The sequence below is a fragment of the Ziziphus jujuba genome, chromosome 5 (genome assembly GCF_031755915.1).
Source record: "Ziziphus jujuba cultivar Dongzao chromosome 5, ASM3175591v1".
NCBI lineage: Eukaryota > Viridiplantae > Streptophyta > Magnoliopsida > Rosales > Rhamnaceae > Ziziphus > Ziziphus jujuba.
Window position 1 is genome coordinate 9,399,062 of NC_083383.1, and position 13,990 is coordinate 9,413,051.

Here is a 13,990-nt window from a genome sequence, read left to right on the forward strand (position 1 = left end):
TATTGTAGCTCTTACTTTGTACAGCTATACATATTGGATAGGCATATATCTTAGATAAATTGACTCAATGCCTTCTAAAGCTCAATTTAATTGTATATATTTCTACAATTGAATCAATATCATATAAGGTTTTACCATGGCCCCTTTTTTTTTTTTGTGTTATAAAAGCAACTTTAATGAATATGTGGACTGCTATTTATGTAATATAAAAATTATTAGGATTCTTATGTACAAATATCTAATATATAGATAGTTAATTTGAAAATTGTTCTTCAGTGGATTGTTCACAAAAAATATTTATTAATTTATAGTGTTTAACAGAATTTTTAGAAATAAACATTTACATAAACATACAAACTTGGCATTTATCATACAAATTATTATTGAAGAATAATTTTTTAAAACAATGTTATTTTGCTTATATGTTGTATTAATTTTCACAGTTCACTTTTTCATTGGAAATGCTATAAAGTTTACATTAATTGCCGCATCCATTTCTCTATAAATTCCTTTTCTCATCACCTCCCTCTTTAACACCAACGCTTTGACACATCAAAAAAATAAAAAATAAAAAAGTTCCAACAATTTTGTTTTTTGAATTTTCTCCCACAAAAAAAAAAAAAAAAAAAAAATGGGAGTTCTTGGTGTAGCTTCCAAGATCTGTTTTGCTCTGATTGTAATCCAGCTTAGTGCACAACAGACAAATGCTGCAATTCCTTCGAAAACAAGAATAGCGATCAACAAGGCCAATCAAAAAGGCCCTTACGTTGGAATAGTGATTCCAAATCTTTTCGAATTGAACCCTCTGCTTAAGCATTCCGACTACAAAGCTAGAAGTTTGAACATTGACGTTTCTGGTATATACATATATATATATATATATATTATATTTTATTTGGTAAAATTTGGTAAATAAATTTGATGATTAACTATGGTACCTATGTTATTATTGTATATTAGCTTATATGAAAATTTAGTTAATTAACTAGCTTTTGTTTCCCCTTTTTCTAGCTACTTACTGAATTACCTCTACTATCTTCGTTTTTCTTGGTTATTAGGAAGGAGATTCCGGTTCGGAGCTATTGCTGGCCAGAAAGTCATATTAGTCGTGTCAGGCCTTGGCATGGTATTATTGTTCTCCATTTGTTCTCATTTAGTGTTTTGTATGTACATAAATATATATATATATATATATATATATAAATGCTAACATTTTTTTTTTTTTTTTTTTTTGGTTTTGTTTTTTTCCTTCTGTGGTTTTTGGTTTATGTAGGCCAATGCAGCTATAACGACTCAACTTCTATTGACCATCTTCAATGTAGAAGGACTGTTGCACTATGGAATAGCCGGGAATGCGAACCCTTCCCTCAACATTGGAGATGTGGTCATTCCTCAAAGCTGGTCGCATACTGCCCTCTGGAATTGGCAGGTATGTTACAAATATATATACATACGTATATATATATATATATACACAGCCATAGCCATTTTCATATTAAGATATCTTAATTTTATAAAATATGAATTCAACCTTATTTTCAAAAGAATATATATAGTAAGGCTTTTTTCTTTTTTTTTTTTTTTTTTTTTTTTTTTGGTTATATATATCAAGTAGTTGTGATAATATTACGAGAATGCAAGCAAATCAAACCGCTGTGGTTAGGAACTTTTGTATAGTATTATTAAGTCGACTAATCAATAAAAGATTTGGTGGGTGTGCTGTCTCTTCCATTCTCAAAATCTATGTATGGTATATTGGGCAGAGATATGGACAAGGGCGTGAAGACGAGCTACCTCTTGAAGCAAATGGAGACTACACGAGAGAAATAGGGTACATTAAATTTGCAGATTATACAGTGAATGTCTCGCATTCCAGCTCCTACGACAATCTCTTCAATAATATTTGGTACCAACCTGAAGAAGTTTTCCCAGTAGATGGGACTCCTGAAGAGAGACAGCATATCTTCTGGATTCCTGTTGATCCTCTCTATTATAATCTCTCTCAAAATTTGGAGGTAATATTTTTACTTCCTTCCCCTATGTCTTCACTTTTTAGTGACCCTTGATAAGTCTCATCTGCCAAATTGGGTGGCTATATATGTTAATACAGCAATTTTTCTTTTTTCTTTCTTACTATTACGTTTCTCGCTTTCTCATTTATATGTAATTAAATTAAGTTTAAGTTTGATGAAAATATATTAAGATCCTTAAAGTTTGAAAAATCTTCACTTAGCCCTTTTGAAGTTTGAATAATTATCACTTATCAAACTATGAAATTGATTTTTTTGTTTTTACTAAATTGATTTATTTAAAATATAAAAAAAAACCTATATTTTTTTCCCCTTGTATATTGAAATAACAATATTAGGAAGATGGTGATGGATTAACGTTGGCTAACTATGAGTACTACTGATGAAGTAGGGTCTAAAACTGGAAGATTGCGTAAACTCAACAACATGTTTGACCACAACGCCAAAGGTGGTGAGAGTGGAAAGGGGAACAAGTGCGAGCATTTACTTAGACAATGCAGCGTACCGCGGCTTCTTATATGAAAAATTCAATGTCAGCCCCGTGGAAATGGAAAGTGCAGCCGTGGCCTTAATTAGCTATCAGCAGAAGATCCCTTTCATTGTTATAAGAGCTCTCTCCGACTTGGCCGGCGGTGGCTCTGCCGACTCTAATGAGGCCGATACTTTCATCAACCTTGCCGCCAATAATTCTGTGGCTGTTGCCGTTGAATTTGTCAAGCAGTTTTCAACTGCCACTTTGGCAGCTTATTAGGAATATTGCATATGATGGTGTTCATATATGTGAAATCTAAAGTATCCAGGAAAGTACAAAACTCGTAAGACACAATTAAACCATGTGGACGCAACATATATGGGTCGCATGTATATGGTTGTGTTTTGGGAGTTTGGTATTCCTGGAGTACCGATGATTTCCTCCATAATGTGGAAAGGCATGTTTTTCTATGTGGCCCTTGTAGTCCTTTCCTTAAGAAAATAAAAATAAAAAATAAAAAATAAAAAAAAAAACTTTTGAGATTGGAATAATACGTTATTAATGTTGATTCCATACTATATCATATAAAAAAATTGAAATATTATGCCCTAGTTAATTCAACTCAAAAACCTAATATCAAAAACCAAAGTCATTATCATTTAACTTATTGATCGAGGCCATCACAAGCATATACCAAATAATTAAGAATTAAAGGGAAATAGAAAACTAATTTATTATAATCTCATGATCGTGATCACATAAACAATTTGTAAGGAATATTATTGGATTTAAAATTTAAGTTATTTTTGCTTGGATTCATTATGATATTCCTCAAATTATAACCAAAATTCTATCATAATCAATGATTGAAGACTTTGAATAAAAAAAACAGTCGGAGAAGCCAGGCATTGACCCATTAGAAAAGTAGTAGAGACTTATTAAATTCTGGTGAAGCGGTTAGGACATCTGAGGCTAAATCATTAAAAAGCGATCTGAATGCAAAGTAAGAGTAAGATTTGTCGACAGACGCTTAAGTGTCAAATAGTAATGTCAATATTATTTGAGCAACTAGTCAAATGAAACAACATCATTTTGACCCACTTAACGAAAACTCCAAATATTTGTTGCATCATATTATGCAAATCATCAAGTTAAAGTTTCTTTTTTTCTTTTTTTTCTTTTTTTTTTTTTTTTAAGAAAAAAATTTTGCCTTTGATGAATCAACTGCATATATAGCAGGAAAAATAACCCTGTCAGAGAGTGGACTACACTTTCATTGAAAATGTGGGGAGTACCTGATTCGTAGAAAATTTACAATATAAATCAAGAGGCAAAATAACATTTAATTATGCATCCTTTAGTCAACCAATAGAAGCAGCGGAGCTCGACATCAAAAACATATTAAAATTAAAAAGAAGATACAAATACTTAGTACAGCTACTTATTGTCATGTCCATATGGGTGGTAAGCAACGAAAGACTGATATTAACCTCTACTATTTTTTTTATTTTTTATTTTTGTTAACATAAAATATTATAAAATAAAAAACATGACATTAATCCCAATTCCCAAAGGATGTTGTAGATAGGGAGGTAAATGAACAAAATATTGATATTTTCAAGATCGGTTTACAGAATGTTAATAGTGTTCAATTTCGATTTGAACTTACAAAATTTTAAAATTATTTACTTAATCTCAACTCAGCTAATGCTACAACTTACTTCTTTCAAAATTATTTTCTTAACTCAACTTAGCTAAAGCTACAACTTAATTCAATTCGGTTTGTTACATTATAAACTTTAAATATTTGTTTTTTTCAAAATATAAATTTTAAAATTAATAATTAATAAATTCCAATGATTCTATTAATAAAATAATTAAATTATAAATTAAATTATAAAAATATATTGTTTATAAATTCAAATTATAAAAAATATTATTCATGTATTATAAATTCTTAATAGGTTTAAATTCATAATATAATTTTTATATAAATATATAAATAATAAACTGAACTATTCATAATAACTAATCATGAATTTAATTTATTATTCAAGTTCAGCTCCTAAGCTTCATTTCTTATTTCTTATCTCGTAAGTTAAAATCGAACTGATTACGAGTAATACTCGGATCGTATTTACAACCCTAGTTATAGACCAGGGGGCTTAAACAGTGGAAGCAAATTAAAAAACCCATCCACATCAATTGGAACCCTAAGAGCCTGGCTAAGGAGCTCTGGCGTTGTGGTCTTGCCCTTCCAAGTGTTGAACCATGGTCCCCCACCAACCTCTAGTGCTGCCATGTCACTCGTGACATCCAATATAATCTATAAACAAACAAAATCAAGAATTAAAAATCATCAAATTGCGTAGATCATGGAAGTACAGTAATGATTTGACAATTTTATAAGGTAACATTTATAGATTAAATAGTTCATGAATTCTTGAGCATATGACTAATCAATAGCCAATTAGGTAGGGCAATAAAGAAAGCAACAGGACAAAAGAACGGTCAAAAGGCAAAATTATTTTGGGAGGACAAATGACGTTAATGGAAAATCTACAATCCGCAAAGCAAGGACTTGATTCCCCTCATGCCCCCATACGGTACATAGGCCATGCACCACCAGTACAGAAAATGCATATAATTCAAGCATTGTTATACACTTTTTAGATGATAACTTGCATGATGCCACCTTCGAATGACGAAAACAAGCAGTAGTTACCTGAAAGATTTGAAACCTACCTTGATGCAAGTAAAGAAGATCATAACAGTGTAGACATGGATTTATGAAAAAGCACATTCAAGTATATTATGCTGGCATGTATGCCATATCATGGCATGATCAGGAAAAATTTTAAGCTTTCACTCATCACATCTTCGTATTATTATTTAATTTTTTGGCTTCCAACTTCTTATTATTACTTTGCTAAAGTAAGGATGGAAAAGGTCAACGATACTTTTTCACACCCCAATTTATCATTAGTCAATTTGCCATGACTCATACGTAATATCATGCCCAGAACCCATCCGACCAACCAAAGAAAGAATCTAAAGCATAAGAAGTAGTGCACCTTCCCCTTGCTGCCATCATATTTCCGTTCCCACATTTGTAATCTTAGCAGCCCAAAACAAGTATCTTTACAAGCGGGAGCAAGTCCAGCTTCCGATGTTGGAGCACGTAAAGTTGTACCTGAATCCTCTGTTGTTGCCTCCAATTCGACCTGCACACAGAGGAACAACTTCCATCTGTTACTAACACAATGCCATAAAACTATTTGATCTCTTAAATAAAGCTTAAAAAATTTCATAGTGGTACTGCCTAATACCAACTTGCACCAGCTATACTGTACTTTTTCTTCTTTTCTTTTTTTTGGCTTTGGGGGCCATTAATTAGATGGAAGTGTGAAGTTCCAAATGGTAAAAGAATCATGAGACCACAGTTACAGAAGTTCATTTCAAATATATGCATTTGAAACCCATAGAATGATTAGAGTTGAGAAATATTACCAAGTGTGTCTCATTCTCTGCACCCATGCACCAGCAACCCCAAGGAGCAACTTCCCAATTAACAACACCATTCCATGGCACAAATTCATAAAATTTTCCATCAAAGTGAATGCAAATCTGCATCAGTTATGACATAGGACGTCAATGCATCAAGAAGAGGGCAATTAGTTGTACCAAATAAAGAATGTTCCTAATCATTAAAACCCTGTTAGTTCACAGTAAAATTAGCAGAAGTAGTTTCTAGACAAGTAGTTTCCCATGAATCGTTCTTCCTTTCTAGTGTTTGGTTCACTAAAAGAATCCTACTGTATTCTATGTCACTTTGCCTTGTGAGTCTTTATTTCATTTAAGAAATAAGATGGGGAATTAGGTATAAATTCAAAGAAAATATATGCATAATATAAAGGGGTTTGAAGTAAATTTTGGAAAAGCAGGGAAGATATAATAGAGGATTTCTCATGTTACAGTACCAATGCAGCATTTTCAAAACTCTCTGTCAGTCCAGGTAGCTGCCTCAACCCACCAGCTGCCGTGAGAGCAACTTCTCCTGTTGCACCTTTGAAAACATTACACTGAACCTGCAGTGCAACAATGAGAACTAAAGATGCAGACACTAAACGCTATTTGAGCACTTCAGAAATGAAGATGCCACAGTGACTACACCAAATGTCCTCGTTGAGAGGCTCCACAAACGAATAATACATTATAAAAGCATATTTTTTTATTCGATCCTTTTTCCAATTAACTATTATTATAATTATTTGTGTGGTGCCTCTCTTAAGTTAGATGGAAAGAGTGATTCCATTAACCAGCGACACTTTCAAAGCACCAGTTTAATCTCAAAATAAGCATTTGGGCTCATTTTTGCTTGCTACAGAGTGAATGATCTTCTTGTTGATTTCCTCTCCAGGAAGGAAAGGAAGGTGAAGCTCACATACTGGATAAGTGACATGAACACTCAACTTCTACTTAGTAAGATGTTGATAAGAAGATAAAACTTACCCAAAACCATTTTCTCGGGAATGCTCCGCCCCAATTCTTTTCAGAATAGGATGGGGCATTTTCAAACTCAATCCTTTCACCATCCCATTCTATCCAACCTGAAATTTAATTTTAAAACCTGATGTAATGTCATCAGAAAGCATATATGTATCAAATAGAGCACAAGCACATGATTGCCCCAAAAAAGAATCCCAAATTGTAACTCTTAACATAAATATTAGACATTTTATAAATCCCACAAGTGAAAATGCGCAGAATTCATCCTAAAAATGATCTCCAAAGAACACAGAAGGAATACATGTGCATTACTACAGACGGGAATCATTGTGATTCCAAGAATATTGGCCATCTTTTTATCTACATTCCATAGTTGTTTCCACCTTAAATCCTGATTATTGAAAATTTTCAGCAGGACTTACTCAATAAGGATGTGGCAGTAACCCAAATAACAGATCGTCAGCTTATCACCTCCCATCTAAATATGCACATTTATAGGTGTGGGTATATTATGTTTCATGACTTGCCTAAATAGTTCTAGAACCAAAAGCCTAAATAATAGGTTCAGATCCAGCAAAAAGGCGGCCAACAAGTAAACATATTTGCGAACTGTTTAGCAAGACATCAAAATAAATGAGAGATTATTGTATCCTATTTAGTGGAAGTTGGGAGAAAAGCAAATGCCTGTTGACAATCCGCCTGCCATGCATATTTGCCAATGGGGTTCAAAGACAGGGAAAGCTGCAAGCCATCCTGCCGTAGACTTCTGTTGAGAGCCAACATCACCCCAGCCATAAACTGGACGTGTACTATACTCCCAACGTGCGGTCTTCACAGTTTCCACATAATCTGACCTGTCACCAAAAGCTTGATCTTGTTATATACTTATCCAAGAAAAAAAAGCTCAAGATAGTCGAGCAAAGAAAATTCTACTCCGAGCATAAAAGCACTAAGGCTATAAAATGCCAAAAACACACTCTTAACAAAATGACACACCTGCCATCATCACGAATGAAACCTTGGTGCCAAAGTGGAGTGACTTGAAAACCTTCCGACACTCTCCTATTGAATTCCTATGCAAAATAACCCATTAGATACCATCAACAACCACGTAACAATCCAAGACTTTCAGCATTTAAAAAATGAAAACCATATAAACTATAAAGATGGAAGATCAACCTGAGGAGGAACCTCTTTGTTCGGAGGCTTCGATTGTTTTTGTGGTATAAATGTATTCCCCAGTATTAGCTCATGCCTACCTATGCATTAACGATTGCCAACTAGCCTCAGATACAACAGAATACAAGAGGTCAAGGTTGTAACAATAGCATTAAGAAAACGAAAAAAAAAAAAAAAAAAAAACTAATAATTCAAAAACATTTAAGCATCCAGCGACCAAGTAAAACAAGAATCGGAAACCAAGCAAAAGAAAAACCTTACTTCCCCAAAAATTTTGAGATTCCTCGGTGTACTGACAAATATACTTGTCATTGGCACCGAGAATTTGCGCACCGACTCCAGTAAATCTAGGTCCATGCTGAGCAACCTCCAATGGCGTTAGTTTATTGCGAAATGCAGGGTTCTCCACTGAGTACATAAAACAGAAGCTCTGCCTCCTTTCCGGGATTGACACCTTGAAATACCACCCCTCGAAGAATTTCCTAACACTTCCATCAAAATGGTACCTGATTTTCCACAACCAAAACCACTTCAACTCCGGAAAAAAAAATAAATAAATAAATAAATAAATAATAAAGAAAAAAAATCAAATTTTGTTTTTGTAATAAAAAAAGTAAAAGAAATAAACCCGCTGTGAGGAGTTCGAAGTTCTCGATTCGGAGGCGTCGGAATGTAGACCGGGTTCACAGAACCCACACTCTCTTTGTCTCCACCGATTGTGGAAGAGGTACCGTACTGTTGAGTTTCAGATAAAGAATTAGATACGGAAGCGCGCAGATTTGTTGGAAACCCTAGCTTGAGACGACCTTTCCGAGTGGCAATCGAGCTGGGTTTCGAAGGACAAGAGAGGGTGCAACTGGAATTGGGATTTGAAATCGGAAACCCCAGGTTTGGAGAGAAATGGTGGAGTTCTGCAAGTGAGAAAACGCTGGCTTCCATATCCGAAAACTGCCAAGAGGAACAGAGTGACCAGAGATATGAGTGACTTTTGGAGTCAGTGGGTATGTATATAACTTGGGCAGAGAGAGAGAGAAGCAGAGGCTTTAAACAACAGGTGGTCGATACATGGCGGGCAAACAAACGGCCCAGCGTTTGTCCCAATCCAGTTTTCGTTGCTCTCTATGACCGACTTGAAAGCAAAGCTTAAAAGTAATGGAGCCCCACTCTTTTTTAGTCATTTTCTAAATACGTAACGGTCATTGTGTCCATAAACCATGTAGTAATTGAAAGTTCATTCAATTTTAAAATAATTATTTAGAAAAAAATTATGTTATATATTATTATATACATGGCTAAATTCTATTTATTCTGAATAATCGTAACAACTTTGTTGAAATGAGACCATTAACGCTTATCTTTCAGCATAAAATTATTATTAAGTTGATTGGAAATTGAAAATGCCTAATTAACCTAAATAATTTAAAGACTTACATTTTAGCCATTGTCATACTATATTAGTTCTTTAAAATATTTTTTCTTTTTTGTAATATAGATATGTATCTATTTTATTTAGTAAACTTCAAGTTTATGTACTATTCTTCTTCACTAATTAAATTAAAAATGATAGTGGAAAAGTTACTATTTCTAGCTAGTATAGGATTTTTTTTTTTTTTTCCCCTCTAATGTAGGAGAGAAATTTTGTTATAAAACAGAACTCATTTCATTTAAGTAAATTTTTTCTTTGGCTGAAAAATTAACCAAAGAATAATATAGCTTATAGATGAATTGGACTTCTTCATTTTTTTTTTTCCTTTTTTAATAATTATCTCCCTTACAATTTATAATATAAGCATGTATATGTTTGCAGATGCGGTTGGAACTGAATCCCAAATCTCTAAAAGTGCTGCAAAAAGAACAAAATCGCTTCTTATAGTGTTTGGCATAAAAAACACTTCTTGTAGTTTTTGGGATGAAATCCCAAAATTTTAATAGTGTTGCAAAAGTGATTATTAGTAATTTTGTTTCAAAACAAAAAAATATATATATCTATTTGATAATTTTAGAAAAAGTACTAATTAGATGATTCCTTAAAAATTATTTCATAAAGAGAAATTGATTTTTTTATGAATTATTTCTAAAAGTAACTAACAATTTTAGGGTTTTTTTTAAAAGTATTATAAAAATTAAACCAAACAATTGGATTTACCATATAGTGCCCAAAAAAAAAAGAAAATAATATAAATATACCACAAAAAAAACTCTGTCAATTAGTACATGGTAAAGTTTGATCTCTTAACCTTTCATTAATTATTCCTACACAAAATACTGAAGCATACCATACTGGATTAACACTATCATGCTTTGATGATTTTTGTATTATACTACTATTGGTTAAAACTAAATGGTATGGTTTAGCTTCTTGATGATTACCAAATCTACAAGTAACATAAGTTTCCGAAGAACTTTGTTTATTGATCATGGCTAAAAACAATAACATCAACAAAACATTGAAGCTTTATCACTTCTTCTCTTCCTTAAGTAAGCAAGCTATCAATATGGACAACGAAAAACAACTGAATTTAACATAATATATATATATATATATATATATGTATGTATGTATGTATTTGATTTAGCAGCAGAATATACATACAGAAAACAGAAAATAAATAAAAATAAGAAGCTAAGTTTAAGCCAGCTTCAAAGCATCAATATAATACATTGCCTTAGCTTTCAACTGGCAAAGAACACGTTCAAAGAAAGGTTTTGATGCCAAGATGATACCAACAACATGTTGCAACATTATACACACAATCAGAACCAAACCCAATTCCAGATTAGCCTTTGTTGTTTGAAAACACCAGAAAAGGAGCGGCGAAATCTCGTAGAGATCGATTACGACAATGGAAAAGAGTCCGACGAAGAAGGAAAATAAGAGGCATAACAAAATGAAAGAGGTGAAAAGCAATAGAATGGTGGCAATGAGAGAGCCATGGAGGAATGCAAGCAGGATGAGTTGTAAAGTAGGTAGCATTTGGGGGGTAGCTGTTGAAGCAAGTCATGGAAAGCTAGTGGGTTATGGAATTAATATGGGATATGAAAAAAAGAGTTTGGCATAGAATATAGTTTCTATTTGAAGAAGAAATGAAGAATGAAGTGAGTTGCACTCATTCGACAATGGGGAATCACTTGGATGCGTTGCATACCCATACCCTTTTGAATCTATAAATTTCATGGGGGGGAAAAACAAAAAAAAAAAAAAATCAAAATAATAGCGTCGACAGCAGGATTCGAACCTGCGCAGGCAAAGCCCAACAGATTTCGAGTCTGTCTCCTTAACCACTCGGACATATCGACCCTAAGGACATCTGGAAACGAATGTTGTTTTTGTGTTAAAGTCAACATTTTTCTTATCCCCCACCAAAACAAAAACATCGAATCAATATTTCCTTGGGATCATAAATGGATCAATTATTTTAGGATACAGACTGTAGGTACGGAACTGAACTATGTAGCATATGATTGTTTGAACATCTATACATTAATTAATAATAAGAAAAAACAAGATGTTGGATGAGAGACAACCAAATAATCATTTGCATAATATAATTTGCGAACTATTTAGCAAGACATCAAACTAAATGAGAGATTATTGTATCCTATTTAGTGGAAGTTGGGAGAAAAGCAAATGCCTGTTGACAATCCGCCTGCTATGCATATTTGCCAATGGGGTTCAAATACAGGGAAAGCTGCAAGCCATCCTGCCGTAGACTTCTGTTGAGAGCCAACATCACCCCAGCCATAAACTGGACGTGTACTATACTCCCAACGTGCGGTCTTCACAGTTTCCACATAATCTGACCTGTCACCAAAAGCTTGATCTTGTTATATACTTATCCAAGACGAAAAAGCTCAAGGTAGTCGAGCAAAGAACATTCTACTCCGAGCATAGAAGCACTAAGGCAATAAAATGCCAAAAACATACTCTTAACAAAATGGCACACCTGCCGTCATCACGAATGAAACCTTGGTGCCAAAGTGGAGTGACTTGAAAACCTTCCGACACTCTCCTGTTGAATTCCTATGCAAAATAACCCATAAGATGAGTAAAATAAATGTTAACAGTGAGAGAGAGAGAGAGAGAGAGAGCAATACCATTGACAACCACATAACAATCCAAGACTTTCAGCAATTTAAAAAACGAAAACCATATAAACTATAAAGATGGAAGATCAACCTGAGGAGGAACCTCTTTGTTCGGAGGCTTCGATTGTTTTTGTGGTATAAAAGTATTCTCCAGTATTAGCTCATGCCTACCTATGCATTAACGATTGCCAACTAGCCTCAGATACAACAGAATACAAAAGGTCAAGGTTGTAACAATAGCATTAAAAAAAAAAAAAAAAAGTGGAAAACATTCAAGCATCCAGCGACCAAGTAAAACAAGAATCGGAAACCAAGCAAAAGAAAAACCTTACTTCCCCAAAAATTTTGAGATTCCTCGGTGTACTGACAAATATTCTTGTCATCGGCACCGAGAATTTGAGCACCGACTCCAATAATCTAGGTCCATGCTGAGCAACCTCCAATGGCGTTAGTTTATTGCGAAATGCAGGGTTCTCCACTGAGTACATAAAGCAGAAGCTCTGCCTACTTTCCGGAATTGACACCTTGAAATACCATCCCTCAAAGAATTTCCTACCACTTCCATCAAAATGGTACCTGATTTTCCACAAGCAAAACCACTTCGACTCCCAAACCAAAAAAAAAAAAAAAAAAAAAAATCAAATTTTGTTTTTGTAATAGAAAAAAAATGAAATAAAATACCCGCTGTGAGGAGTTCGAAGTTCTCGATTCGGAGGCGTTGGAATGTAGACCGCTCTCCTTGTCTCCACCGACTATGGAAGAGGTACCGTACTGTTGAGTTTCAGATAAAGAATTAGATACGGAAGCGCGCAGACTCGGTGGAAACCCTAGCTTGAGACGATCTTTCCGAGTGGCAATCGAGCTGGGTTTCGAAGGACAAGAGAGGGTGCAACTGGAATTGGGATTTGAAATCGGAAACCCCAGGTTTGGAGAGAAATGGTGGAGTTCTGCGAGTGAGAAAACGCTGGCTTCCATATCCGAAAACTGCTAAGAGGAACAGAGTGAACAGAGATATGAGTGACTTTTGAGTCAGTGAGGTGTGTGTGTAGGGAAGAGAGAGAGAGAAAGAAGAAGAGGCTTTAAACAACAAGTGGTCGATATATGGCGGGCAAACAAACGGCTCAGAGTTTGTCCTAATCCAGTTTTCGTTACTCTCTATGACCGACTTGAAAGCAAAGCTCAAAAAGCAGTGGAGCCCTACGCCTTTTTAGTCATTTTCTAAATACGTAACGGTCATTGCGTTCATAAACCATGTGGTAATTGAAAGTTCATTCAATTTTAAAATAATTATTTAGAAAAACAAAATTATATTATATATTATTATATACATGGCTAAATTCTATTTATTCTGAATAATCATAACAACTTTGTTGAAATGAGACTATTAACGCTCATCGTTTAGCATAAAATTATTATTAAGTTGATTGGAAATTGAAAATGCGTAATTAACCTAAATAATTTAAAGACTATTACATTTTAGCCATTGTCATACTATATTAGTTCTTTAAAATAATTTTTCTTTGTTGTAATATAGATATGTATCTATTTTATTATTTAATAAGAGAATATATTTAATTTAGAATTTGAAAGATTTTAAAAGTATTTAAAAGTTTAGAAGTATTCGATTTAGATTTTAAAAAAGTTTATACAAGTTTAGTATTATTCAATTCAAATTTTAAATAATTTTTATAAAATTCATATATATTCGATTAGA

The 13,990-nt window shown here is 33.6% G+C and overlaps 2 protein-coding genes, 1 non-coding gene and 1 pseudogene across 4 annotated transcripts; 1 reads left to right on the plus strand and 3 right to left on the minus strand.

Moving 5' to 3' along the window:
- The first annotated feature begins 522 nt into the window (after positions 1-522).
- LOC107420646 (bark storage protein A) lies at positions 523-2,989 on the plus strand. Its single transcript, XM_048476095.2, has 5 exons — positions 523-857; positions 1,059-1,126; positions 1,274-1,429; positions 1,764-2,015; positions 2,422-2,989. The coding sequence occupies exons 1-5, from the start codon at positions 632-634 to the stop codon at positions 2,779-2,781; spliced, it is 1,062 nt and encodes a 353-aa protein (XP_048332052.2). The 5' UTR covers positions 523-631; the 3' UTR covers positions 2,782-2,989.
- A 1,535-nt stretch (positions 2,990-4,524) lies between these two features.
- LOC107407440 (tocopherol cyclase, chloroplastic-like) lies at positions 4,525-9,326 on the minus strand. 2 transcript variants are annotated; one of them, XM_048475886.2, is made up of 10 exons: positions 8,819-9,324; positions 8,452-8,696; positions 8,191-8,270; positions 8,008-8,084; positions 7,696-7,865; positions 7,015-7,112; positions 6,483-6,590; positions 6,013-6,129; positions 5,577-5,726; positions 4,525-4,828 (listed from the first exon to the last, which is right to left on the minus strand). In XM_048475886.2, exons 1-10 carry the CDS (start codon positions 9,127-9,129, stop codon positions 4,652-4,654), a joined length of 1,533 nt encoding a protein of 510 aa, XP_048331843.2. In that variant the 5' UTR covers positions 9,130-9,324; the 3' UTR covers positions 4,525-4,651. The 2 variants fall into 2 exon arrangements, with proteins under 2 accessions (XP_048331843.2, XP_048331844.2); XM_048475887.2 differs by lacking the exon at positions 6,483-6,590 and having other exon boundaries at positions 8,819-9,326.
- A 1,372-nt stretch (positions 9,327-10,698) lies between these two features.
- On the minus strand, positions 10,699-13,429 carry LOC107407439 (tocopherol cyclase, chloroplastic-like; annotated as a pseudogene).
- TRNAS-CGA (transfer RNA serine (anticodon CGA)) lies at positions 11,406-11,487 on the minus strand. The gene has a single exon. It is a non-coding gene; the product is annotated as a tRNA-Ser (tRNA).
- Positions 13,430-13,990: the final 561 nt, after the last annotated feature.